Source organism: Pseudorca crassidens, chromosome 9, assembly GCF_039906515.1.
Source record: "Pseudorca crassidens isolate mPseCra1 chromosome 9, mPseCra1.hap1, whole genome shotgun sequence".
Classification (NCBI taxonomy): Eukaryota; Metazoa; Chordata; class Mammalia; order Artiodactyla; family Delphinidae; genus Pseudorca; species Pseudorca crassidens.
In genome coordinates this window covers 105,706,989-105,734,814 of record NC_090304.1, presented here as the reverse complement: position 1 = coordinate 105,734,814, position 27,826 = coordinate 105,706,989, and the positions used below count along the sequence as shown (strand labels likewise).

At 56.8% G+C, this 27,826-nt stretch overlaps 1 protein-coding gene across 2 annotated transcripts; it reads right to left on the bottom strand.

Annotated features, from left to right (window-relative positions):
- Positions 1-763: 763 nt before the first annotated feature.
- Positions 764-26,706, bottom strand: ADAMTS15 (ADAM metallopeptidase with thrombospondin type 1 motif 15). 2 transcript variants are annotated; one of them, XM_067751592.1, is made up of 9 exons: positions 25,376-26,704; positions 14,322-14,454; positions 13,417-13,584; positions 12,956-13,239; positions 7,850-8,027; positions 5,963-6,144; positions 5,687-5,862; positions 4,074-4,192; positions 764-1,307 (listed from the first exon to the last, which is right to left on the bottom strand). In XM_067751592.1, exons 1-9 carry the CDS (start codon positions 26,330-26,332, stop codon positions 1,195-1,197), a joined length of 2,310 nt encoding a protein of 769 aa, XP_067607693.1. In that variant the 5' UTR covers positions 26,333-26,704; the 3' UTR covers positions 764-1,194. The 2 variants fall into 2 exon arrangements, with proteins under 2 accessions (XP_067607693.1, XP_067607692.1); XM_067751591.1 differs by having other exon boundaries at positions 764-4,192; positions 25,376-26,706.
- Positions 26,707-27,826: the final 1,120 nt, after the last annotated feature.

Below are 27,826 nucleotides of genomic sequence, written 5' to 3'. Positions count from 1 at the left end.
GGAGAGTCATGCAACCCCTTCTGGCTCCCCACTCCTTCCACGACGACTTTCTATCCAGTGCCAAAGCTTTGTCCCAGCCCCCGCTTTAGACCCGTCACTCATCTCTGAATCCCAAATTGAAACCAAATAATCATCCACCGAAGTGTAAACCGTAACTGTCCCTGGAAACCCAGACTGTGAATGTTGGAAACGCCCTAAGGGAACGGGAAATCTACCTTCCTCACTTTGCAGATTAGGAAATGGGATTCCAGAGACAATCTCAGATCTGAGACCAAGGCAAGTTTCTGGACTCTTAGTTGGATGTTCTTTAAAATGTGTCATGCCCCTGCCGTGCCCATACGTCTGCTAACATGGTCCGACCAAAACAAAACAAGGAAGAAGGGAATATTCTCCAAACAGAATGAAACTTCCCTCTGAAAACTCGGGATCCCTCCTAAGGCAGGTGCCCGGGAGCATGCTGGGCCCCTGACCTCGGTCCAGCCCCAGAGGCCGCCCCTCAGGCCACCTGCACACCCGCTCCGCTGGATCCCCTCCGCCACTCAGCAGGGTGTGCCCCCCGGCCCCTCTCCCCACACCCCCAGACCCAAGTGCTCCTTCTTGGCCCCAGTCCGACCCCTCTTCACACTCACCACACCTGTCACCATCTGTGTCTTTGCCAGCCTGGGCGCTGCGCGACACGGGGACCCACAGGCTGGCTGATGGTGGGTGCTCAGTAGATCTGGGGAAGGTGTGTGTGGTTGAGATGAAGTCACAGAGGCAGGACACGGGTCTTAAATACAACTTTATTGGGAGCAGGCCGTTGTCCCCGCAGCGGCCAGCTCCCACGTATACACAGTATACAGAGCCCAGCCAGTACCCAGGTCCTTCCATCCTTCTGCAGTACACACACGGAATGCAAAAGAACCAAACACAAGGGGGTCTCGGTAAACGACAGTGTCTAGTGCCTTCGGGAGCCAGTGCCCAGGCTGGGGGCACTCGGGTCCCTCCTCCCGTCCTCGACTCGCCTGCCCCCGCTCCAGCATGGCGAGGCCCACGAGGTTGAGATCCTGCAATCAGTGCACACAACGGGCAGAGGAGGCAGGGGCTCCTGAGCCCAGACCCTCACTGGTCCACACCCCTCGGAAGAGGTTGCTGCAGCCCCAGAATGTTCCTCTTCTTCCACAGACATGAGAGACCACCTTAACTTTGTCTCCATCACCAGAAACCTGCGCCTTGAGGCTCGTCTCTGCTCAGCCTTGGAGAGTATGGTTGGATTAGTGAAATGGTCCCAGACAAGACACACCTCCCAAGTTGTCTTGCTCGTACTTCTTTTAAAAAGGAAAAAAAAAAAGGTAAAAGGAAAACATCACGACAGAAAAGAGCGCTGAGACCCAGCTTACGTCAGGAGCAAGGTTAGTTGTCCCTCCTGGAAATGATCCGTCAAGCTGCTCCCCTGGGGGCCAGGCGCCCCCAGGGACGGCACCTCCCTTCCCACCCACCCGGTCCCCGCCCCTTCCGCACGCCCCCGCGCCACCCTCTCCTCCACGAGGGGGGCTGCACCAAGCACAGGGTGCGGTGCTGTCGTCAGCTAGCGGGGGTCCACCTCTGCCCTGCAGCCCCAGTGTTCGCTCGGGCAGGGAGGGGGGTTCCTCCTCGCTCCTTTCTTCAAGGGTGGCTGCAGCCCAGCCTCCGACATCCTCCTGCCCTTCGCCCCCTGTGGGAACGTGTTCAGGGCTCAGCCAGGGTCAGACTGGGATTAGAACACCATCCCAGGCTCACCTGGCTGGTCGGCTGGTTTGTGGATTCTATCAGGGGAAGGCAAATCAAAGGGCTGACTGCCTTTCCCAGGGAAGGCAGTGCTTGCTGTCACCTCACCGAGGTCCAGGACTCACTACCTACTCTCTGAAGCAGAACCTCCCGTCTTCGTGCTGGGGCAGCTGCACCCTCAAGAAATACCCTGCTTGGCCAAAGAATCCCTAACTCCAAAACATCGTCCCCCTTGGAGCTGTAGGAAACATCCGGTTTCCACTCTGCTACCGTGTCTCTGAGATAGACGAGTCTCCGGCAGTTCCTACTTGTGGCTGCCAAGGGCCCCTGGGTCAGCTAAGTGATTCCTGGTGTCTCCTGAAACCTGTCCCCATGGCACCTGAAGAGAGACCCTGTCATCGCATTTGGAGGCCCGGGGGGTGGCGGGCTGAGGGGAGCACGAAGCATGCATCTCATCTCTGTGTCTGGGCAGCTCCATCTACAGGGGAGGACAGCGGGGCTGCTGGAAGCACCAGGGTCCCCATTGCCCCGGGGAGGGACAAGGGTGGGTTCCCAGAGAGCAGAGCCTGAGGTAGCAAACAGTGAACCCCGTTATCCAACTGCAGAAACTACAGCCTGTGATGCAACGTTGACAGACCCCAGGCAAGACCGCATGTAGCTGTCTGGACGGTGCCTACTTGTTTGTTCAGCACCTGGCCCTTCTGGGCATGTCCCACGTCCCCCTAGTGGGATCAGGACTGTGGCAATGCTGGGTTAAGGTAACAGCCTGACTTATATCTGGCTCCCTGGAGGAAGAAGCCATCAGAACTGGGGCTCCCTCCTCCCCATCCTAGGGAGACATTCCTGCAAAGCTCAGACCCAGCCCCAGTGACAGCAGAACCCTCTAGGTCTCTCCTCAAACTCCCTGCTTCGGGCACAGAATCCATCACCCCAGCATCTTTTTTTTTTTTGATGGTCGGATCCCTCTTGAAGAAGACAACAGTCTCCTTACTGACCGCCTCCCTCCACCTGCAAAGACCCAGAGGACACCTATGCAGAAGCCCTCCCACTAGTCTGAAGACTACGACACAGGGAGAGGAGGTGGCCCTTTGAGGGATGGCCGAGAGTGGAAGGAAGGTGAGGAACTTGGGACTGTCCCCCACACACCTCACCCCAAATGGAGCGGCCCAGGCTCCAGCTATACCTGCCCCCTGCCCCTCAGCTCTGCCCACCCCCAGCCAGTTTTCACTGTTCGGTCCACATCAGTCAGAAAAGAAAGCGGCTGAAAGCACCACAAAATCCTGCCTCGTTCAGAGACGGCTCAGAGCCCTGGGGCCCCCTGAAGTCGCCAGGCTGCCGGGCCTTGGCTCTTCCAGCAGCCTGCGGCCTCCCTGACGGGGGCCAAGGTCCCTGAAGTTCCGCTGGGAGGCGCCCATCCTCCAGGTCCCTGGGAGACTGGGCCCGGTGCCTCCTGCCCAGCTCCAAGCACCTCGCAGCCTCACCCCGAGGCTGGCCCCGGAGGAGCCGGGCGTGAGGTAGACTGTGCCTTAGTGACTTAGCTTCCCGGCCCAGGTCCTTGTCCCTGGATGTGGGTGGCCTCGCGGCTTGGGCCCCGGCCAGTGCCCTCTGCCCGTGGCCGCCCCGGAGACAGCAGCGCGAGGGGCTGCAGAGTTAAGCGGCGGAGCGCTCCGCTCAGCACGGCCTCAGGACACAGAAGTCCAGCTCCTGGGGCTTCCGGCGCAGGTTGCACCGGTCCCGGGCCAGCAGCCGCCCTCCGTGGCCCACGCACTTGAGCGGACGCCTCTTGAAGCCCCGGCCGCAGCTCTTGGAGCAGGGGGACCAGGCGCCCAGCTCCCAGGCCGGGCAGGGATCCCCACAGGCGCGCGTGTCCGCCGGCCGGTGGGCGGCGTCGCAGGCGGATGCCCCGCGCTGCCCGGGGGGCCCGCGACAGTCCACGGGCCGCCGCTGCAGGCCGCCCCCGCAGCTGGCCGAGCACGGCCCCCAGCTGCCCGCCACCCAGCGTGCGGGGGCCCGGGCGTCTGGCTGCTCCACCTGATTGGAGAGGCTGAGGACACTGTTGTGGAGCACGGAGGGGGCCCGGGGGTCCGTGGGCGGCGAGGCCCGGTCCTCCCGGGGCTCCTTGGGCAGGTAGAAGGAGTAGCGGACCCGGGGCGGCGTCATCTTCCCCACGGAGAGCACCTCCACGGTCAGGGGCTCCAGGATGGGCCGCGAGGCCTGCAGGCTCTCCACTGCGGTCCCCGTGCCGCTGTAGCGCAGCAGGCTGCCCTTCACCACCAGGTCCCGCTCCACGGCCGACACCACGAAGTGCCCGTTGAGCAGGTACTTGCCTTGGCTGTTCTTCAGGGCCAGGTAGTTGTCGTCTCCGATCAGCCCTTTGTAGCCGCGCTGGCGGATGTCGATGCTGGAGGCGCCCGCCGGGATGGCGACCACGAAATTGTAGCCGTGCCTGCGGCGGCAGAAGAGTAAGCGTTAGACCGATGCCTGCCGCAGGACCTCGCTGCCCTCCGACGCCGGGACGGGTTCCCCTTCCCAAACCCCGGGCAGGTCACACAGGTGGCAGAGTACTGGGCCTGGCCCAGCCCATGGGTCACACAAACCGAGAGGTGGGGAGGCTGTGGGCACATCGGCCGGCCCGTGGATGTGCTGGCTGCACCTACCGCCTCCAGAGGGAGCGGAGAGGAAGGGGGAGGAGGACGGGAGGGGCCGGGGCTGGGGCTGATGCAGGGAGGTGCACACCCTGGGGTCAGGGACCTACGCCAAGCCCTGGCTCGGGCGCCAGCTCCCTGGTGGTTTCAAGCAAATCAGCCTCTCTGGGCTCCAGGGGCCTCATCTACGCAATGAGCAGGTTAGAAGATGTCTCAGCTCCTTCCCACTCCACTAGTCTATGAAAGGGACACCTGCCATTTAGCCCGTGAAGAGAGTCCGGGGATATACCTTTAATTCCCAGCCCGGTCTCCCCTGCGGGTCCCTGAGGGACAGCCTGCAACACCATCTGCCTGCAGCACCCGAGTGCCCGAGAGGCTGCACCCAGGGCTCGGCAGGGGGCACTGTGTCCAGGGGGCGGGCAAGGCTCCTGGACAGCCATCGAGGCCTTACTGCCCCCAGCACCTGGACCCCCAAGTCCTCAGAGCCAAGCACACCCCTCGACTGAGACAGCAGGGACTCTGCTTGCCCCTGCTTCTTCCAGAGCTTGGGTCCGGACTTTGCAAGGAGCACATCCCCGTGAAAATAAAGGGACCTCGGAAAGGCAGGAGCCCAGGCTCAGCAGAGACATTTCTTCGGCTGATCTGGGCACCCATCTCCCACGAGGGGGCTCCCTCAGTCCCAGCCGTTCGCTCCTCTGTCTCCCTGCAGTTTAGTGCCATTCTCAGCTTAATCCTGTCCCCAAGGCCAGGGCCTCGGGCTCAGAAAAGGGGGAGGCTGTCACATCTGTCCCCAGGTATGTTTTGTTATCATCACCATGACCATTTAGTGAGCATTTATTATGCAGCAGGTACTATGCTAAGCATGTCACTTGAATTAACTCCCTAATCCTCACAGTAGCGGGACATGAGATATCCTAGCATCGTGCTCACCTTACACGTGGGGAAGTCTAGAATTCTTAAGATTGCGCCACCTGCCCAGCTTCATCCAGAAAATGGGGAACTGGGACTTGAACACAGGTCAGTCTCACTCTAGAGTTCTAGACAGACCCTAACAACTCTGCCAAATGCCTGAATATCGTCTCCAGCTAAGTGGCTCCTAGTCAAGCCTTCGTCTTTGTCAGATGAATGAATGAATGAACATCATACTTGTAGCCGAGCCCGAGTGGCCTCTGAGGCAAGGGTACCGGCCGGGATTTGACACTTACTCCATCTAACCCAAGCTTCCGACGCCTGGGGGCCATTCCACGGGAACTGCCCTCCTTCCCTCCCCCCACCCCCCAGGGCTCAGAACTCACATGGGCTTGGTGAAGAGTCCTGACACCTTCTTGCAGCTCTTATTGTCTCCCCCGCACACCCCACACTTGTCGAACTTCTTCTTGGAGCCCAGGTTCCCGTCGCAGCCAGCCTTGATGCACTTGCCTTGGACGCAGACCGAGGTGGAGTCAGGGGTACACAGTGTGCCGTCCACCACCTGCAGTGGCCCAGGAGGGGGAGAAGAGGAGGGGGGCAGCTCAGCCTGATGCTCCCCAAGACGCCACCCCTGCCCTGGCCTCCTGCCCAGGCTCACCCACCTTCGGTGCCAGCACGTAGAAGTAACCGGTGCCGTTGGCTCGGCAGATGAGTTTGCACTTGTCCCGTGGGGAGACGCCCGAGTACTTGGGCACCCAGGCCACGGCCAGGCTGAGCCGGTTCGTGCTGCGATTGTAGCCGTTGAAGGCCTCGCACTGCTCCTCCCGGAAACTCTTGCCAGAGGCTGGGGAGGGGGAACACATGCAGGAAGCTAAAGGGAGGGCCAGGTGGGGAGAGGGCAAAGGAGAGACGCCCCCCGGGGGTGCTTCGCCTCCCCTGGCTCTAAACGGTTCCTCCTCACCCTCAGCCGGGGCGTCCTCATCACTGAAACCAGCCCACCCCAGAGGACCACGGCAGGCGGGGACCAAAGGATGCAGGAGACAGATGGCAACGCATCCCGCGGGCAGTGTGCCGCCTCCCCCAGTGGTCTGGCCTTAAGTTCCCTCGAACAGGAGTCCTAAACAGAACCCCCCAGCAGTCTATTGAAACTGCGTTCAGAACGTTCTTAAATGCATAAAATACATAGATTACAAAGAACACCAACTGTATTTATATGCAACTATCGATATATTTTGAAACATATTTGTGATTTATGTGCTTCCTTGTTAACCCATTAAATAACAAGATCCAACAGTGAGTCTAAAACCCGCTGTAACTGTGAGCTAGTGATGAGCTCAAACGCCATTTTAAGGAATCTGCAACAACTGAAAATATGCAACACGTGAAAATACCCATGATCTCTAGTGGCAGAGCCACAGGTACTGTGACTAGCATTGTAGTCTGTTGCCTAATTAAGAGAAATACTAAATTTGGGGTGGAAAGGTTAGTAAAAACTACTAAATTTCTAACTGAAGGAAATACTAAATTTTAGATTAAAAGGTTAGTAAATATAGAGATGTCATTTTCCTCCCACCCAAGTTCTTGAGGCTTGGATAAAGAATTCCTGCTTGGGGGGCTTCCCTGGTGGCGCAGTGGTTGAGAGTCCGCCTGCTGATGCAGGGGAAACAGGTTCGAGCCCTGGTCCGGGAAGATCCCACATGCCGCGGAGCAACTAAGCCCATGCGCCACAACTACTGAGCCTGCGCTCTAGAGCCCGCGAGCCACGACTGCTGAGCCCGTGTGCCACAACTACTGAAGCCCGTGCGCCTAGAGTCTGCAACAAGAGAAGCCACTGCAGTGAGAAGCCCGCACAGTGGAAGAAAGAGCAGCCCCCACTCGATGCAACTAGAGAAAGCCCGCACGCAGCAATGAAGACCCAACGCAGCCAGAAAGAAAAAAAGAAGAAGGGAGGGAGGGAGGAAGGGAGGAAGGAAGGGAGGAAGGAAGGAAGGAAAGAAGGAAAGAAAGAATTCCTGCTTGTATACAAGTAAGAATGGTGTCTGAGTTTGAAACTGGGCTGTACCTATCCCAATCTCATTAAAAATAGCAAGAAACTGAGAATGTGGAAAAGATGTAATTTACTTTTATCCCAGCAAATTACAGACAGCTGATCGTGGTCTGTAGGAAAGTCAAACAAGGGATATGTAACAGTTCCTTTTTTTCTAAACCATATTATTTCCATTCTGCTATTGTTATTGCAAAGGATTATTCTCAGAAAACAAATTAAAAGCTAACCTATTAAAAAAAAAAAAAACTTCTGCTTATGAAGATGGGCTTGTCTGTTCTTAACTAAGAGGGTTCTAGTATCCTGTCCCCTTGGGCCATCTAGACTCCCAGCCTCAGCATCAGAGGAAGACAGCCCTGGCAAAGGTGGCTGGGCCAAGAAATGATCCCCAGGTTTCTGCACAGCTGCACGTCCGGACTGTGCCCTGGGAGTAAGAATCTCGACTGCAGGAGCTCTGTGGCCTCCCGCCCACCTCCCCAGCCCGGCCGCGGCCGCCCCCGCTCACCTGAGCTGGGGCAGGACTCCAGGCTGCAGGAGCGGTATTTCACCCTCACTCCCTCGCAGTACTTGCCGCCGTTGGCGGGGGCGGGGCTGCTGCACTGCCTCCGCGCCAGCTGCACGCCCCCGCCGCAGGTGCGAGAGCAGGGCCCGTAGGGCTCCCACTTGGACCAGGAGCCGTCCACCTGTGAGGAAGGGTCTGTTACGTCCCTGCGGGGTCGGGGCACGGCACCCACACGCTGAGCCCGCACAGGAGCCCCTCGGGGACAGCCTCCACCGTGCCATCCCACCGGAACGAAACCCACTTTGTGCCACGAGGGAGAAAATGAGCAGCAGATGATCCTGTGCCTGGGACGCACACGACACTTCAGCCCATTGATTAGCGAATGCCCACTGCCCCCAGTTACACAGGAGGCCGCGCGCAGGACAGGGCTCCTGGCTGTGGAGTCAGGCAGGCAAGTTCCACCCGGGCCTCTGCCCTCGCCACATGGGTGGCCTTGAGCAGGCAGAGGAACTTCCTTAAGTTTCAGGTGCTTCGTGTGCAAAAATGGGGCCAGCACATCGACCTCGGGTGTGAGGTCAGACGGAAGATTTAAATGATGCAGCGTGTGTGAAATGTCCTAGCTCCGTGCTTACCACCGCGAGGGAGCTCAGGGTTTCTCTTTCTGTGTCGTTAGTGACCTTACAAAAGTCTCTGAGTCTAAAGGATGGCCAGTAAACCGTGTCGCCATAGATATCTGAATATTTTTATTTGTAAGGTTTCCATAATTCAGACTTTTCACCAAACCAGACTGGTCTTCACCTCAATCCGGGGTTAAATTTGAGAAAGTTTCACTACAAGCAGATGTAATGTTTGTGCTAAGAGGAGATAAAGACAGGAGGCTATTGAGCAATCCTGAAACTGTTTGGCTTTGGGGTGAATTATGCAGTGTTGTTTTAATTTCAAGAGGGTGGAGAAGGGAGAGAAAATTTACAGTCTTCATTATGTTTTTCTTAGGATGACAGTAAAGCCAGTTCTCAGCCCTGAATACACACGAGTTGGGCAACAGGGCCCAGGTGTACGAGGCTGGTGGAGAGGCTGTCACAGGTCACCCAAAGCCGCGAACCTGCATGGAGCCCCTCAGGAACTGGCTGCAGGTAAGACAGATACCTTAACTTAGGTAGATACTCAGAGTTTCGTCCTGAGGAAGGACACTTTCCCTTAACCCTGCTTTCTCCTCAAACCATAGCCCACCTCATTCATGCCTTCCCTTCCTCAGAGAATCAGCCACACCTGCTCTTTCTACCTGCTCCCTCCTCCGTGCCTTGCAGTACGGGCTCTGTCCCCATTGCACCACGGGAACTGCTCTCTCAAAGGTCAGCAGTGTCCCCTCTCAAAGGTCAGCAGTGACCCCCCCCTAAAGAATGAAAGAGTCCGTGCCCAGGCCCGTGGTCCCCAACCTTCAATATTTAACTTTGCTCCTTTGGCTTCTGAGACGAGGCTATGCTTTTTTTTTTACCTGGCATCACTTCTTCCTACCCATTCCTACAGGAAACACTCCTGCCATGTGCCATTCAGTCACTCATTTGCCAAACATCTGTTGAATTCCTACCACAAGCCTGGCACCATGTGCAGCAAACCCCTGCCTTTGAAGCGACTGCATCCCAGCAGGGAAGACAGACCATGAAAATAAGCCTGCGCACATGGTGTCAGATGGGGTTAAAGCAGGTGTTCGGAGCGGGAGATGGGGAGGGCCCTGGAGAGGGGGCTGCCCTGTGTTACAGGGGGGCATGGAGGCCTCACCGCTGAGGTGACATTTGTACAGAGGCCCGAAGGAAGTATGGGAGTGAAGCATGTCGATACTAGGGAAAGAGCGATCCAGCGCAAAGACCCCGAGGAGGCAGCGGGAAGAGCTGAAGACAGAGATGGGGCTCTCGCTGGGTCTGAGCGAGAGGACCTGGCTTGCATTTCAAAGGATCGCTCTGTCTGCTCTGGAGGGAACTGTCTGTAAGGAGTAAGGTCAGAAGCAGGGGGACCGGTTAGGAGGCAGGGGGGATAATCCACGGGGCCGGGGGCGGCGGCATGGAGGGGGTGACAGCAGAGGAGGTGGTGAGAAATGGTTAGGCTCTGCGTCGATTCTGAAGACAGTCCACAGGGATTGCTGGACGTGCGTCTGGGGCAAAGGGGCGTTGGCCTGAGCGCATGGGAGACGCCAGAGCAGGTTCGGGGTGGTGACGAGGGCCTGCATTTTACAGATGTCGTATTTAGGACGGTCATCAGTCATCCAGATGGGGCGATGGAGATCCAGGGAGACAGGCAGTGTCCAGGAGAGAGGTCTGGGCGGCAAACTTGGGAGTGTTCGACATGTAAACGTAAAGGGCGTCTACAGCCAGCGATCTAGATGCTCCACCTGGGAAGGTGGCGTGGATCTTGACAGGGGCGAGGACCGAGCTCTGCAGCACCCACCCCAACGCTGGGAAACAGGAGTGTGAGGAAGGGGCAGCTGGGGGAGGAGGGAAACCAAGGCAGGTGAGTCTGTGTCCTCAGGGCAGAGAGCCATGGCCGAGTCAAATGCTGCTCGCAGGTCAGGCAGGAATCACCGAGCAGCAACGTGCAGGTCATTGGTGACCTTAAGAAGAGTTATTTCAGAGAAACAGGAGGACTGAAAGCCTGTTTGGAATGCGCTCCAGAGAAAAGTGGCAAGACAGGCGTTGGCGAGAGCCGGTTCATACAACTCTTTCAAGGAACTTTGCTGTAAAAGGGAGTCAGGTAGGGGCTTCCCTGGTGGCGCAGTGGTTGAGAGTCCGCCTGCCGATGCAGGGGACGCGGGTTCGTGCCCCGGTCCGGGAGGATCCCACATGCCGCGGAGCGGCTGGGCCCGTGAGCCACGGCCGCTGAGCCTGCGCGTCCGCAGCCTGTGCTCCGCAACGGGAGAGGCCACAACAGTGAGAGGCCCGCATACGGCAAAAAAAAAAAAGGGAGTCAAGGAGAGAGACTGTGATACATGAGAACAGGAAGGATCGTGAGAAGTTTAGTTTGAGGTGGAAGAAACTACAGCAAGCATGCATCCTGATAGGAACGATCTGACTCAACACAGGGGACAATCTGATGCTGCAGGAAAGAGAGGAGATTGACAGGGTGCTTTCCTTGAAGAGGTTGGGAGACTGAGAACTCAGGAGATAAAACGTGATGTGACCCCTGGGCAGGCCCACCGCAGTGTCCAGGTCATTGATTCAAGCGGAGGCCAGCGAGCAGGACTGCGTGTGCTTCTCCGGCCATGTTCACCTACACTGGCACCACTGAGAAGGTGAGGGAGTCGGATGCCACCAGGGTGGTGGCTTAGCCCAGTGAGTACGAGGAATGGGGATGGGGGCAGAGGAGTGTACGTGAAGGAGTGGTTCCAACGATGGACCACTGTGTCTCAGCTCAGTAAGAGGCTGGTGAGGGCCTGAGAAGCCTGAGGGACGATGGAAAGATGTCAGGTCAAGGGACTGTAGGTCAAATGGGATTGAAGAATTGCCGGAGTCCCCAAACTGGAGGGAGTGAGCTGGGAAAATCGGGCTTCAGTGGACAGAGTGGGACCCCTGAAATGAGATCTCTGGGGTGACTCATAGGACAAGTTTTGTGCTTTGACTTTAGCTAATGAAGGCAGTGTCCTCCCTAAAGGGCCAGGGTGGAGGAGGGACAGTTCGCTCAGAAAGAAGGTTGAGGATAGAGTGGGTTTGGCTCCTGATGGATTGAGAGGTCCAGAGAGCTTCCCCCATCACATTTCCTGTATCCAGTATCCCCCTAACCAACCTCTTTATCCTCTGACTCATCTTCCCAAGAGAAGGAACTGGCAGTGACCGGCCTGTCCTCAGGACCTTCCGGCCTCAATGCATCAGGCTGGTGGTCAAGGCAACTACATGCTAGTAGCGAACCACCCTCCCAAAGATGCCCCCAATGGAGTGCCCATCCACGCTAGCCTCCAGCTCAGCCCACCACCCAGACTCTGCTCCAGCTCTGCCTGTTGAGACCCTACTCATCCCTAGAGGCTCTCTTCAAATCCCACCTCCTCACCAAGGCTTTTTCAGGCCCTTCTGATCATCATTAATCTCTCATCCCTGCTCTCCACGACACGTTCTCGCACTCTGTCTCAACACACAGCACACACCCCTCTGCGTCTTGGATTACAGTTACATTTCTAGCTCCCCCACTAGACTGTGAGCCCTCTCTGACATGGCCCATGTTTCATTCATTTTTCTGACCACCACAGTACTTTACCCAGATCCCTGAATAGAGCGGGCTGTTGCCTAATGAATGAATGAAGCTTTAATTAAACATATATTCCCAGAACACAGAAGACTCTACATCCTTCTGTACCATGCCCATCTCCGGGCAATGGATAAAGCGCTTGGTGAATGCTTGTTTATTATTGATCCATGGCCTCTGAGTACATAAAACCCCAAGGTAAGCCCTCCCGTGGCCAAGGCAGGGGCAGGAGAGGGCTGGACAATTCCCGCCGGGATCAAGGGAGAAGATGGGCCTCTTTCTTATTCCTTTTGGTGGAAAAGCGCAAATCCCTTTGCTCTCCCAACCCAAGATCTGGAGAAAACAAAGTTTTTATTATATTCAGAGAGTATTTGGATTCTGAATTTGTTCCGGTTTGGCTGCTATTCCTGTTTATCGGGAAAAAATAACTTTTGTTCATTTATGTTTCAACTTCAAAAACGACCAGTCACAACAGAAACTGAAGCTTGGTTCGGGATGTAACACATAGGGCTCTGAGCCTGGCTCATCTTGAGCCCACGGCTCCCTGGCCATGAAACTCCCGCTGAGGGCAGAAAGGAAGGAGCGGGCAGTGAGCCAGTCCGAGCTCCAGGTGTTGGGCTCCAGAGCTCCTCCCCGGGTGCAGCTCAGGGCCAGGCCCGCTGCCCCTGGGAAAGCACCCCACCTGCCTACGGCCTCACCAGTTTCTCTGACCGGCCTCATTTTTCTCTCTGGTTTCAGAGTCAAGAAGGGGCCAGGACCACAGCCAGGGCAATCGAGGCACAGAGCAGCAGTGAGATAGTTACGGCCACACAGCAGTGTGTGCCAGGGCTGGTCCCCAGGGCAGGCCCCCGGAGTCCACCCCCCGCCCCCCAGCCCACTCACCCTGTGCTTGCCGAGGCTGCGTCTCTCCACACAGGCCCCCTTGAGGCAGAAGCTGCCGTCCCCGCAGCTGGTGCCGTCGGCCCAGGGGAAGTGGCGGGTCTGGCAGAGCGTCTGGCCCTTGGCCTTGCCGGTGCACCACAGCTTGCTGCAGCGCTGCATGTAGGGGCAGGGCTTCGAGCCCACGCCGAAGGCCAGCTCGCACTGCTGGCTCAGGGGGTAGCTGGCACCCGGCAGGTCCTCAGGCAGGGACACGGGCTTGCTGGGCTCGTCCAGAAGACAGTCGCCTGCGGGGAGCCGAGGGCGCTCATCAGGGGCGAGCCAGAAAGGTGGCCGTGGCCGGCACAGGGTCTCGACGGGAGCGGGCATGAAGCCAGGGGAACAGAATGGGCCCCGTCAGACGCCGCGGGTCACGCGGCACAGACAGGGCGGGGCCGAGCCCGCCTCCCCGGGGCCCCACTCACCGTGCCCGCTGTCCAGGAAGTCAGTGACGATGGCGGCGCTGCAGGCGGACCAGGGGTTGGCGCGGTCGATCTGGATGAGCGTCGGGGACATCATGTGGTTGCCCCGGAGCTTCCCGAACACCTCCTCGCACACCTTCACGTTGTCGTGGGGCATGTTGAACACGTGGCCTGCGGGGGAGGCGAGAGGCCTCAGAGGGCGGCACGCGGGCGAGCGTGGAGCAGCCTGGGGGGCGGGTGGGGGGCGGGAGCTAGAGGACCTGAGTCTACGGCTTTCAAGCGGGTCATTTCTGCCTAACGGTAGATTGCTTCGCAAGCGTCCTCAAGATCATGTTCCTGGGGACTGACTTCCCTGGTGGCGCAGTGGATAAGACTCCACGGTCCCAATGCAGGGGGTGCAGGTTCAATCCCTGGTCAGGGAACTAAGATCCCACGTGCATGCCGCACCTACGGAGCCTGCGTGCTACAACTAAGGAGCCCACGAGCCGCGACTAAGGAAGCCATCTGCCACAACGAAGGCCCAGTGCAACCAAATAAATAAATAAATATTTTTTTTAAAAAATCATGTTGGGGTTTTATTGCTGTTATTTTAAAAATACAAAGAGAGAGAGAGCATGATCTCACAGGTCCTGCCCTGCCCATCGGCTGTGGGCTCAGTGAGGACAGCAGGGTAGGGAACGTCCTCTCCCCTTGGCCCCTAGTTGATGAGACACTCTGACTGCTGACCGACACAGTGCCACCGGCCACCTGGGCTGGGGCGATCGGGAAAGTGAACCATCACCAAGGGCGACTCTGACCCTAAGGAAGGAGCCCCAGGGAGCAAACATAGACGCCCACCCCTGCCCAGAACACCCAGTGCAGGCCCAGAAGGGCACTCTCCTCCCTCCCCCAGGAGCCCCCAGCCTCACCCAGCTCGTGGGCTGTGGTGAAGGCCGAGGGAAGCCCGTCGTCCTCGATCACAGAACAGCTTCTCTTGGGGTCGCACATGGTGCCCACGTCAGCCATGCCCAGCGTGTCACAGGTGGTGGCCCCGCACAGGTCCTGCCCAGGTAGGGGAGAAGCAGAAGCCGGCCGGAAGTTAGAGACGCCACAGAAGGACCAGATGGGAAGGAGGGGCACTCCCCCCGCTCCGGGTCCCAGCAGGCCCGGCACTTCCCAGCCAGGCCCTTTGCCCAGGGGGGCTGCAGGGCTGTCATTCATGGAATGCACGCAGGGAAAAAGCCTCAGGAGGGAAGCTCGGTGGCTTGCTGAGAAGATGCAACCCAAATCCTACCCAGGGAGGCCCTGGGAGGAAATTAGGAGGTACAGGATTACACTGAAAGGACCGTCGCTTTCTATAGACACAGCCTTCCAGCCCCGAAAACGGCGACTCCCCAGCCGAGTGAGGTTCCGGTTGTGGCTAACTGGGCAGAAGGGGGTGGGAGCTTGGCACCACCCCAGCCAGGGTCGGCTCTGGGAGCCTCATCCCTGATGAGGGACTGCCTTTGGACCACCATGAATTAAGCTCAGATTCTCAGCCAACGGGTCACTGGCCAAGGGCCCGCCCTGCCCAAAGCCCGGCTTCCGCGGGCTGGGAGTAGGCAGAGAGAGGCAGAGACAAGCCCGGATGCAGACCCAGCTCTACTGGCCACAGAAGCTTGGGGGACCACGGGCTCCACAGCCGCTCCAAAGAAGATAATTACATGAGTCGTGACCTAAGCAGGAAGGTCCCTCTTTCTGTACTGAAACAGCCTGCAGCGGGGCCAGAGCCTCTGGCAGCCTGGATGGAATACTCTTCACGTACGTGGAAGGGTCTCCTGGGGGCACAGCTCGCAGGACTCAGGAGCATCATGGGCCAGCAACGCATCCAGGTGCCTTCGGAGCCCGGAGAAATAGGATGAGACACCTGTACACATTCTGCTCCTCCTGAGAAGACACTTTGAACGGGTGACACTGGTACTTTCTACGCCACATCCCTGCCTTTAACATGGTTGGCATTTGACAGTTTACACGAAGTTGATGTGCAGCATCTCGTGTAATCCCCACCACAGTCTGAGGAGGCAGAGGTATTATTACACCCATTTGTCAGCGGTGGAGACCGCGACTCATATCACAGCTAATCACGGTGGCGACTGAGGAAATGCTGACACTGGGCGGCACCTGACACACACAGCGCCAGTTAATCCTCCAGCATCCACTAGAGTAATGACGGCACCATCACCCTCCACAGACACCTCTTCAGACTCCCCTGAAGCTTAGAGAAGCTCGAGTCCCAGTCAGGGTCTGAGGACTGGACAGTCACCCTCTGTCCGCTTCATCGCAGCTGTTTACTCAGCGTCTCCTGAGTCCACGCACTGCAGGTGTTTCCCCCGCGAGCCCAGGGGCTCACACAACAGGCACAGAGAGCTGTCCTCAGCTGTGTATCTCCCTAGGGGTGTATGTGTGCGTGTGTGGTGTGTGTGTGTGTGTGTGTGTGTGTGTGTGTGCACGTGTGCTGACGTGGGGAAAAGGTGGGCAGCCAGGGCGTGTAAGGGGGACCAGGGAGCATAGGAGGAAACGTGGTCACAATACAGAAAATCAGCAAAATTTAATCCCAAGCGCTCAGCAGTTTACCACCTGAGCGGTCAGACTTGGCTTCTCACGGTCAGGTGACAGTCACACCTCCTCATGAGTTCACAGTGATTCTGGCCAGAGAGCTTCCAGGGTGATCAGACTGAACCCGAGGGCACCCGAGTCACTGGCGGGTAAAAGGCTGTCCCGCTCTTGCTCACGGCTCTTCTGTCCCTTCTGGGAGCCCCCGGGGGGACCTCGAATTCCGGTCTCTTCCAAGTCCCCTTCCCTCTCCAAAGGCTCACTCCCCAGAAAGTTCTCCCTCCGCCAGAGTCCTGAAACCCAGAAAACACCTGCTGTCGGGACGCATGAGGGCTGGCGTGGGAGAGGCTCACCTGACCGGTGGTGGAGGGAGCGTGGCCGCCCAGGAGCAGGCTGGGCTGGCGCAGCGGCCTGGGAGCGGAGGATGGAGGGAGGCAGGAAGGCTCGTGCAGGGCCAGAGGGAGATGGGCACGAGAGCACAGGAGCCCACAGACGTGGTCGCCCCTGAAAGTCCTAGCCTGGCGGTCACAGCCCGTAGGGAGAGCCTGCAGGACGAGCGTGTCACACTGTCCCCGGGCCACCATGTGCACCCAGCACTGGCCTAGTGTACGAGAGGGCACGGCAACGAGCACCAGGAAGCCCAGAGTCTGGTCCTGGCCCACCACGCCGCAGGTGTGTCCCTTCGGGCAAGTCACTCCTGTCCCCTCGTTCTCCTCCTCTGGGGAAGGGCCAGCTCCCAGCTAAAACCCAGATGGTCCCAGCACCTGAAGCCTCTGCTCCTTCCCGATCCCAGGGTGCTCAGCCCACCCCCACCCCCACCCCCTGGCCTCTGGGTTATAAAAGGAGCACCCAGAACGCTCTGCTTGTAGCATGGAAAGAACCCTAACGCTGATCTGGTCTGCTGACCACACTGTGTAGTTGATAAAACTGAGTCACAGAAGCGTGAAGTCACTCACATGGAGATTCAGAGGCCCATCTCCTGCCCTGCTCGGCGGAAAAGGCTAGAGCAGGGTGAGAGCTCAGGCCGGAGTCCGGCGGCCGCGCCTGCCTCTGTGGTCAGGAGGTCCTTAAAGCCAAAAGCTGCCTTCCTCTCGGTGAGTGTGGATTCTCTCTGAAGCAGACATGCAGCTGCAGGCCCTTCCTGGCCAGGAGCAACCTGTTCTTTCCATCAAGAAATCCCAGTTTCCCTGGATCAAACAAGAGCAAGGCAAGAACCGGCAAACTTCCTGAGGGTCGGACGCAGCTGACGGCAGCTGCTCCGCGGTACCCAGCCCATCGCTGTGGGAAGATCAGCTGCTTGGGGTCAGAGGTGCCGCCCGGCCCTCTGCCTGGCCCTTCGCCCTGAGTCAGGACTCAGATGGGGCCTCCCTGGGCCTCCACGCTTTGAACTCCCACAGGTGGCTGTGCAGGGTCCCATGGTGCCTCGCTTGTGGCCCTGTGTGTCTCCACCCTTCTGGAACGAACTCAGATGCACTCAAGCTGCCTTAACCTCTTCAGCTCAGGCACTTGTCTCCAGAAACTGAAACGGTTCTGGTTCCTTCCACCTGGAGGGCGTAGGCACCGCCCAGCCTAGCCCCTCGCTATTTCTGGTGATTTGCCATTTCTTGTAGCTGCAACTGCCTTTCCAAATGACCCAAGAATCATCTTGGCCAACAGCTTAATCCTCCTGGATTATTCTTTTCTGATTGTCTCTTTTTATAAAAATAATTTAGGACTAGAGCCACATTTTGGAAACAAATCAATAAATAAGGATAACGCCTCGCAGCTGCCTTCCTTACGGCCTTCCTTCCACCTCCTCTCACCTCCCCCACCATCTGCTGAGATGCTCGTGTTTTCAGCGGTAGGAAGAGAGGGAGACCCACAAAATCAAGCACATTCATTTTTTTAATGCGGCAGAAGATACCTGTTCCGACGGCGCCAACTTCCTGCTCACACCGAACTCCTACGTGTGCGAGCCAGCGCTCACGTTCACGGCCGCGTCACAGCTTCCAAGAATTCTACTCCCAGAACCTCAGAGCCACCCTCTCATTCTGCAGGTGAGGAAACTGAGGCTCCGTGAGCTCAGATCACTCCCCCAAGGCCATGCCGCTATGACGTAAAGAATGGGGTCCGCATCCATGCCTCTTGACACCAGGCCAGCAGTGGCCTTTGGTCTGGATAGCACCACACGAGTTAGGGTGTCCTAATCGCTGGTGAAACCACCCTGCCCTTGTACTAACACTGCCCCACAGCTTGTCACCCAGCTGAATCTCTCAGGCGTCACTGGATTTCTTCATCCAACTCAGAATCCACTTCTGTTTGTAATCTCCGAGGATGGGAGGGCATGGCTTTGTTAGAAGAAAAAAAATCTAGCAGTTCAGTGCCTGGGCGGTGTGACTCAGGACACCTGGAAGAAGAGGTTAGCTCACCCAGGCAGCTTCTATCAGCAGATTCCACTGGGATATAAACACCTCAAGATATACAAAGTGGTATCCCAGCAAGAGATGGACGAAACCAAACACGAATTACATCACCGAGGAAGCAGAGCAACCTCACCGCAGGAAGACCAAACAACTTTCTCCAGAAGCCGTCACTTCAAGGAAGGGTGCGTGCCACGTCCAACAGTAGCTGGCCTTCATGCACAGATGATATTCTGAGCGCTTTACCTGCTCGCTTACAGAATCCTCACAGCAGCTTTGTGAAGGAGATGCCATTACCAGGCCGTGTCCTACAGATGAGACCCGGAGAAGATGCGTAACCAGCCCAGGGTCAAACGGCAAGCCCAGGTTAGACTAGGAGGGAGGGGCCGAGGGAGGGCTGAACCCAGGCAGTGCATCAGCAGAGCTGGGCCCTCCTCACCCTTACATGCTACTTCCAGGGCACGTGCTCCCAAAGAACGAAGGGGCTGGGGGGTCTCAAGAGGGCAAGGTCATCCATTCCGGACCCTCTGCCCCCAGAGCGCTGGTGGGTCACAGGTGGGCAGAGGCCGGAGAGACCCGGGGAGAGGGGAAGGCAGGATTAAAGGCCATGAGTGCTCTGGGAACGGGGTCTGCGCCAGGTCCCATCCCACACCTGCACAGACACACTGACCCCAGCCCTGCCGTGCACCGTCTGCCGGCTCCTCCTGGGCAAAGCCTGATGGTAGAGAGCGAAGATGAAATGCCAAAGAACCCGAGGCTCCCTCTCCCAGCCCTGCAGCCTCAAAAGCTGGATGAACAGTCCCCAGGAAGGGAGGTGAAACTACCTGAGCACGCAGAGCGCTGTGGTCCTTTCACCGCATCAGCACCTCCCTCCTGCGAACACACTGAACAATGGCGACATGCATGGGCCCATCGGAGGGGCTACGAAGGTGTAGAGGGGTCCTGCCCGGAAGGTCAGTGGGAATGGCGACCGTGGGGCCCGGAGTTTCCACACAGATGGGAAGGGTTGGGCACACCTGCAGGGGGATGGGGCAGAATGCTCTGAAGCAGGGCCGTCTCAAACCTCAGCTCTGGCCAGGGACCCATCGGTCACGACCGGACAGCCGCAGACATACTGAGCAGCACTCACGCAGCGACGGTACCGGCTGCCGTAACCGGGCACCAATTCTGGGACCCTCGGCAGCTCGGCCCCTCAACAGCCCTGCCAGGCAGGTACCCTGGTCGTCTTCATTCTCCTTGTTTTACAGGTGAGGGGAGAGTAGTTCAAACAGCTGATTCGCTGCTGAAAGTGCAAGTGCCAGGATCCCAACTCAGCTCTGCCCGACTCGGCGCCTGTGTTCTTTCCATTGCGCCCTGCGACCCGGGCACGGCGTCACAGCAAGGTGAGCGCGAGGGCCCCACGCGAGGCCAACACCTACAGAGACGTTGAAGGGCAGGACCTACTGAGGGACCGACCTCGCTGGCCCTCCTGACTAACCAGAGTTTAAAAAAAGAAAGAAAAGATTCCAGGGCACATTCCTCCCTCCAAACTTCCTCCCCACCCTCCCCCATCACTCCCAGCTTGCTTATTTGCTGTAAGAAACGGGGCAGAAGAGCTATCACCCTACAGGCCAGGGAGAATCATCTCTCCTCCTCCCTCCCAGAAGGAGTGGGGTTGAGTTTCCAATTAGTGATAAAGATTTACAAACTACTAAATGACAGATCTACAGCTGTCTCTCTCTCTCTCTGCTAACATCTTCCTCCGAGACCTGACTTCAAAAAAGCTTCTCACAAAAGACAAAAACTCTAATTCGAAAAGACACAGGCGCTCCAGTGTTATAGCAGCACTATTTACAATAGCCAAGACCTGGAAGCAACTTAAATGTCCATCGACAGATGAATGGATAAAGAAGATGTGGTATATTTATACAATGGTATATTATTCAGCCATAAAAAGGAATGAAATCATACCATTTGCAGCAACATGAATGGATCTAGAGATTATCATACTAAGTGAAGTAAACCAGACAGAGAAAGACAAATATCATATGATATCACTTACATGTGGAATGTAACAGAATGATACAAATGAACTTATTTAAAAAACCCCTAATAGACTCACAGACATAGGAAACAAACTTACAGTTACCAAAGGGGGAAGGGGTTGGGGGAGGGATAAGTGAGGAGTTTGGAACTAACATATATACACTTACATATGTCTTATATATATATATAAACTATAACACATATGTACATATATAAAATAAACAACAAGGTCTTACTATATAGCATAGGGAATGATACTCAATATTTTGTAATAACCTATAAAGGAAAATAATCTGAACAAGAATATATATATATATATATATACATATATATATATATATATGTATGAATCACTTTGCTGTACACCTGAAACTAATACAACATGGTAAATCAAAAAAAATTAAAAGATCCTGGTGACTTCCCTGGTGGCACAGTGGTTAAGCTTCCATGCTCCCAATGCAGGGGGCCCAGGTTTGATCCCTGGTCAGGGAACTAGATCCCACATGTATGCTGCAACTAAGAGTTCACGTGCCACAACTAAGGAGCCCACGAGCTGCAACTAAGGATGCCGCCTGCCACAACTAAGACCCAATGCCACCAAATACGTAAATATTTTTTAAAAAACATTAAAAGATCCTGACAAAATTATGATTCTTTTTATTGTGTTGAGAGATGTGTGTAAAATCCATATTATTATTTTATTATTAGCATTTCTTTTGTCGGAACACTAAATTTCACTGCCATGCTGCAACTAGTTGATCATGGAAAGAACTGGCCTCTGTTTCAAATGAGGGTCCACAATGTGGGTCCTTTCTGCACAGTGTAGAATACATATACATCCCCACAAAACCCAAGGCCAGAACGGGAAGACGAGCGCCAGCCTTGGGACGTGAGAGGAGGAACGGTGAGAGCATGAGTGAGGAGAGGAAGAGAAGAGAACGAGGACAGAGAGCCTGCCTCGATGACCCCACAAGAGGAAGAAGACAACGCGGAAGAAATAGGGGAGAGAAGGGGACGAGGGAGCAGCAACCACGGTACTCAGTGCGGCAGGAAAAACCAGTAAAGGAAGGAATAAAACCCACAAACTATGAATCCTAAAAAACAGCCAGTCCCATGGAGGAAATGTCACAAATAGCAAACCAGAAGGTGGCCTGAGGAAGGGCCTCCTGCAAGATAGAGAACAAGCTTCCTGTCCCATCACCACCACCTCCTTCCTTCTTGCCTTTCCTTCGGTCCAGCATCTGTCTGTCCCTTGTTCTCAGCTTCCAGACTGCAGTGTTAAAGAGAATGACCCCGCTCTGGGCTTCCAGAAGACAGGGTCCGAGCCTTCGCCAGGGCACTTACACAGCATTGTAATGGGTTGTTTCCTTGTCGGGGTCCCTGACACACAGTGAATTCCTGGAGGCCAGAGGCCACATCTTAGGAGTATCTGTAGCTCCACAGCCCAGGATAGCACCAGAAATAATAGATGCTCAGGAAGTGTTACGAGAATGTATGGATAAATGAATGGAAGCCAGTGGACCACGAAGTTGCCCAAACAGCAGAGGCGCTAGACCTAAAGAGAGAGAAGGCCTGGAGAAGTGCGGTCCCACTGGACCACTGCCCAGCACAGCAGAAGCCACAGAAACTCCTCCTCTCAGAAATAAATGTGCACATGGAACGGCTGGCTCTCATTCTCCACACATCCTGGTTCCAGTCCTCTGTGACCTCACCCTGCTGTTATGAGCTGGAGGCTGATCGCTTCGCAGAATCCAACGTGCACTCTTCCTACGGGAATGGACTTATTCCGAATCTTTAAGGAAACTCCTCAAATTGTCAAAATCCTTGCTGTAGGATCCATTGTTTCTCCTTTGTGGGCAGTAAAGGATCCTCCCTGGGTCTCATCTTCCCAGTGTTTTGATCTCAATACCCCACAGCCCTCCATCCACCTGCCAAGGGGACAGCAGGCTCCCCACAGCCTGGCCCGGGCTTGTTTCCACCGCTACAGCTCTGAGACGTCAGAGGGGAACTCCACGCCTGCCGGGCCTGACCTCCTCCTGCTCTCTGCTGGGCACCCCGGCACCAGGAGCTCCCTGGAGCTGCTCTCACCTCTTCCTCACGGGAGGAAGTACTGTCCGGCCAAGCCCGACCCCTTCCTAACTGCTTCCTCCCCGTGAGAAACACAACCGGAGTGCAATCAGAAAGAGGCAATCGCCATTTTTCCAATTTCTCTGGGGCAACCAAGAAATAGGTGACTCTAAAGGGACTTCCCTGGAGGTCCAGTGGTTAAGACTCCACACTCCCAATGCAGGCGGCCCGGGTTCGATCCCTGGTCGGGGAACTAGATCCTGCATGCCACAACTAAGAGTCCACATGCCACAACTAAAGATCCCGGACACAGCAACGAAGATTCCACATGCTGCAACTAAGACCCGGTGCAGCCAAATAAATAAATAAATGTTAAAAACAACAACAACAAAAAAAAACGGTGTCCGTCAGTTCAAGGTCCTTTAGAGACAAAAGGTAATTTACAAAATAAGCACCTTTCTAAAAAACGTCTTATCCAAACAAATTATATATATTCTTTTCAAAGTTTAGTTTGAAAAAGCATGGATTACACCACTATTCCAATAAATAGGGTTTAAGCAGAGACGCTCACACATCTGATTTAAAAGATTACTCCCCACCCTTACAAAGTAAGACAAAAGTCCCTCTCGCGTTGGAGCAGAGAGGAGGCCCCAAGTTCCTGGAGACCACGTCGGCCTCCGTCTAGAAAGAGCAGCTGCGCGCTGGTGTTCTCATCTCATACTGTACCTTCCCCGGGGAGCTCAGGAATGAGCCATTCCTGAGACTCTGGGAATGCAGCAGGCCCTGAAGTCTGTACCGGCCAGGAGGAGGAGGGACGTTTGCTCTGAAGCATGAAGCGCATACCTGCATGATGGGCCTGCCGACACAGCCTCCCCGCTCTCTGGCTTTGCCCTCTCCACGCCCAAGGGAAAGACAGCTTCTAAGAGTCACACCACGCACATCCCATGCACATTCCGACCCAAGTGGTCATACATCTTGTACCCATTATGCATGGTCAACATAGCCCCCTAGGGGAGGTCTAGCACACACCACTGACAAACAGAAGCTGTCACGCTGTTTGATTGCTTCTTCTTCAAAAGGCGGATCCTTCTGACGGCATGGCCCCTATTCCCAGCAGGAGTGCTCTTCCTACGGCTGGTTCCAAAAGTCAGCCTCACCACCAGGCAGTAGAGACGGAGGTCTGTTACTTTAGACCAGTGAATGGCCTCCACAGGGGCATCGCAGGTAGCAGATGGGGCAACAGCTGCTTTGCCCATTAAGAGATCCTGTTCTTGGCCTTTGCTTTTTCCCCAGCCATCTGACTGCCGAGTTGGGCTGTGTGCAGAGGTTGAAGCCGCCTCCTTTGCAGCTTCCCCGTGACTCAGGCAGTGCTTGTAGGGGCTGGGCAGTGACAGCTCCACAGACCTCAGTTGGAAGAATGAGCGCAAGGAAACGGACTCGGGCCAAAGGCCTCCCTAGAGGAACCAGGTGGTGGGAGGAGAAGGCTGGGAAAGGAGGAAGCTTAGCTCCAGGAAGGGACCAGCTGTGCCAAATGGGTTAGTGGGGAAGTCTTCAGCTCCTGTTCCAGCCCCGTGTGCGCCAGTCCATCTGGATACAGTGGAGAGTCAGGGCCCCATAGGTACCCGAGGATTCCTTGCCACCCCCAGAAGCCTGCGGTTATGATGTCAACAAAACAAGAGCCTGGCACAGATTCAAAACACAGCCCCCCACATCAGAGGGCGCAGCAGGTCACATGGATACTCGCTTTCCTCCCAGTCTCCTGTACCTGAGAAATTTCAAGAATTCGAAAACACAGCACCCAGTCACCGCAACAACTATGAATCTAAATTTTCAATAGATCCATAGCAAAAGGCAGAGCTGCTTTTCTGATCTGCTTTTTTGATCTGTCTTTCTAATCCCAAGACTCGGTATCTTTCCAACCCTGCAGCTGAGATCCCCAGATGCTCTGCCCCGAGCCCACTCCACTTCCGCACCGCCAGGGCCAGGAGATGGAGTCCTGCGGTCAAGCACCATCATAGGAAGTGTCGGTGAGTCTGGGTCATGAGCAGCCCTGCCTGCTCTGCCCGGAGCCTACATCAGGACACAGGGTCACACTCCACCAACAGGGATACGGGAAAAGTGGAAGAGACGTTCTCAACTCAGCTCTGAGTGAAGCTCCACTTGACACTCCAAGCCTCGAACGGTTTGCCTGCTCTGAATGGGCCAGAAGGTCCTCCAAGAGGAGACAGGCCCAGCACAGACAGATGGAAGAGAAGCAGCGAGGAAGACGGAAATGCTGCCTGGACTTGACTGAGTCTCCGTCCTTTCACTGCAACCCACGAAAAATCCCAAACGAGCCCCTCTATCCCAATCCAGCTTTCCCAGGCCCAGGACAGGTAGAGGATAACGGCGTGTTACCCACGAGAAAGGCACCAGGCGCTCAACTTCCAGTTCCACAAGCAGAAAAAAAGAAGCCTCGGAAGGATACGTCCGAAAGGACTTAGATGCCTCCTTACAGTAGGGGCGGACCTCGCCAACACCATCCTCAGAGCGCCTCCTATCTGCCTTGGAGACAAACTGCGGCTCCGGGGCGGCAACTTCCTGGGTTCCGGCCCCTCGGCGCTGGATCCAGGAGGCGCTCATTGGCCGCGCCGGGCCTACACCTTCCGAAGGAGCAGGCGTTCCTCTGACCGCCCACGTGCATCCGTATGCACAAGAGCCGGGGCTCCACCGAGCCTAGGAGCCGGCTCTCCCCGGAAGATCCCGAGTGGCAGTCGGAAGAGGTCAACGAGATTTCAACTCGGGGGTGGGAGATGGAGGTGACTGCGCGCCAGAGAGGGCATTTAGAGAGTTAAGGGCAGTGACCTCCCCCCCAAAAAATGGAGGCTATCTGGGTCCAAAGAGGTGACAAATCAACTCACCTGCCGGGTGAAGAGGATGGCGGTGTCCCAGTACTCAGGGTGCTTGTCACTCACTTTGTTCAACTTCTTCTGCCACGCGCAGAAGTTGCGCAGCGTCAAGGCCGCGTTGCCCGTGACCTTGGGCCCCGTGTCGCGGTCTCCGAGAAGCAGCACCTTGACCACGACGATGTTGATGGGGTTGAGGATGCTGGGATGGCGGTAGAGTCGCGCCGCCGTGGCCAGCAGCGTCAGCAGATAATGCTCCAAGTCCGCGCCGTGGAACTTGACCATCGACTCGTCCGCCACCACCAGCGTCTCCACGTACCGCGGGATAGACACGAAGCGCTTGGCGCGCCCGGACCTGCGCGGGCTGCGACCCTCCCCTAAGCCGATCCGCTGAGGCTTGTAAGGGTCCAGGGCCTGCAGGATGGAGGGGTTCCAGCCTGAGGCCACCCCGCAGCGAGACTTGGGACCTGCGGGAGGCCCGCCGGGGGTGCCCCGGCGCTGCAGGAGGTGTGCGCCCTGGCTGTTGCGCTGCGCCGCCGGCGCCCTGGCGTTGGGCAGCGGGCTAATGACGTACTCGGCGCCTCGGTAGCCAAAGGCTCCGCGTAGCCCCCCGCACAGGCTCAGGGCGGCGAACGAGTCTGGCTCGGCATTCACGTCCCCAGAGTAGAAGCAACGTCGCAAGTCCGGAGAGCTCCCGATGAGTCCCTGGAGGGGGACGCCCAGATGCTCAGTGGCGAAGGCGGGCGCCAGGAACTGAGCATCCGGCGTCAGGTGTAGGTAAAAGTCCTCCTGAAATGCTGTGATCTGAAAAATGAGTCCCTGATCCCCGGAGTCCTCGGGACCCCGCCAGTAGTAGTGGCGGCCGTTGATGTCCGGATCCAGTCGGATGGGGACCACCACCTCTCGCTCTGGCTCTGAGCCTCCAGCGGGTGCCCCGGCGAGAGCCAGCGTTAAGATGCCCAGCAGAAGCATGGCGCCGGGCAGCGCACAGCAGCGCTCTGGGAAGGGCTCGGCCGGCTCCCCGGCCGCCGGCACTGTCTCCTCGCAGCCCGTACACCGGAACCACCGACGCCTGGGACCGCCCGCAGCTCCCAGAAAGGAGAGCCCCGGGGAGGGAGACTCCTCGCAGAGCAGCGAGCGTGCACCGGGCAGTTCGCGCCTCCTACCTGTGCCTTTCCAAGCAAAGCGCGCCCTGGGAGCTTAAGTACAATCGCTGTCAAGTGCAAGGACGAAGATTTGCAGCCGAGAACTAGAGGGAGGTGTCGGCCGCTCCTCCGAACCGCAGCCGCTCCGCTCGCAGCGCCGCAAACCAGGCGCTGGGCGAGCCTATTAAAGGCCCCCTCCTCTTTGGACTGCCCAGTCAGCGCCCTCCCTCCCTCCCCTCCCTCCCAAAGCTTGCAGCCTCCTGGGGCCACCGAAGAACTCGGTCCCGCCTCCCGAGCGGAGAGCCACTTGGCGGGGAGGGAGTGGCGTTGAGCTGAGGCAGGAGGCGTGGGCTGGCCAGAGAAACCAGCGCCGGAGTCTGGATTCGTGTCCTGCCCTCACGCTAAGCCCCAGTGCCCGACACATCAGTCCGGACCCACCATCCGGCCGCTCTCTGGGTCTTAGCCTTTTCCTCAAGGCAGTCGGGGTCAGGAGTTGGACATGAAGACCTGCCACTGACCCCCTCATCCCTACCGTTGCAGCATCCCTGCTGTTTCCTCATCCTAGTGTCCCCTAAAAGTCCCAGAACCAAGAATTGCCCCCTGTACATGTGCACATTCGCGGGCACATGGAGGGACCTTCTGGAAGCCGGGGCCGCCCAGGTCCACAGTCTGCCACGGGGGCGGTGGTGTGCTGGCTGGGATGATACTGAGGGTTAATGTTCAAGAACTTTGCCAGTCGGCTCTTCCACAGTCATTCCTAACATTTTAATTATGTGAACTTATAAATTATGTTTAATAACAAGCCCCATCGCTTCCTAATTATTTGTGCAGAGTCATCTGAGCTCTTGAGCCTCGGAAGCCACCAACCCTCCAGGACAGCCCCCAGCGCAGGGGCGGGAGGCAGCGTAAGAGGTGCTCTTCCCGCCCCAGAGGGGCTGAGGCACTGGCGGACGGTGGGAAAATCATCAAGAAAAAGTACTTCCTCCCTGACTTCCTCTCATCTGATCCTTGACCAAGTAGACGCAGGACCCTGGAGTGCACGCTGAGGGTGTGTGGGCGGGATGTCCGTCTGTCCGTGAGCTCCCGCTTCCCGTGCGGGGAGTCCGAGGGGCCCGGTGTCAGGCTCTGGGCCCCGAGGTCCTCCCTAGCTCGCCGTAAAATCCACATCTTTTCTTCTGACCAGGGAGGAGGTCAAGTAGAGGAAGGAAGCCTTTCCTAGTCTCTCCTGATACCGGGAACATCTTCCCAGAACCAAAGGGCTCTGGGTTGAGTTTGCAAGAGGAGGGGGCAGGAGACTATGTGACACAGGGAAGCATGAGAA

Coding starts and splice junctions, on each gene's coding strand:
- ADAMTS15 (XM_067751591.1), bottom strand. CDS start 26,332: ATGCTTCTGCTGGGCATCTTAACGCTGGCTCTCGCCGGGGCACCCGCT. Junction 13,240..13,416: donor CTTCCTGGACAGCGGGCACG/GTGAGTGGGGCC, acceptor GGCTCCCCGCAG/GCGACTGTCTTCTGGACGAG. Junction 6,145..7,849: donor GGAGTCCTGCCCCAGCTCAG/GTGAGCGGGGGC, acceptor CCCCCTCCCCAG/CCTCTGGCAAGAGTTTCCGG.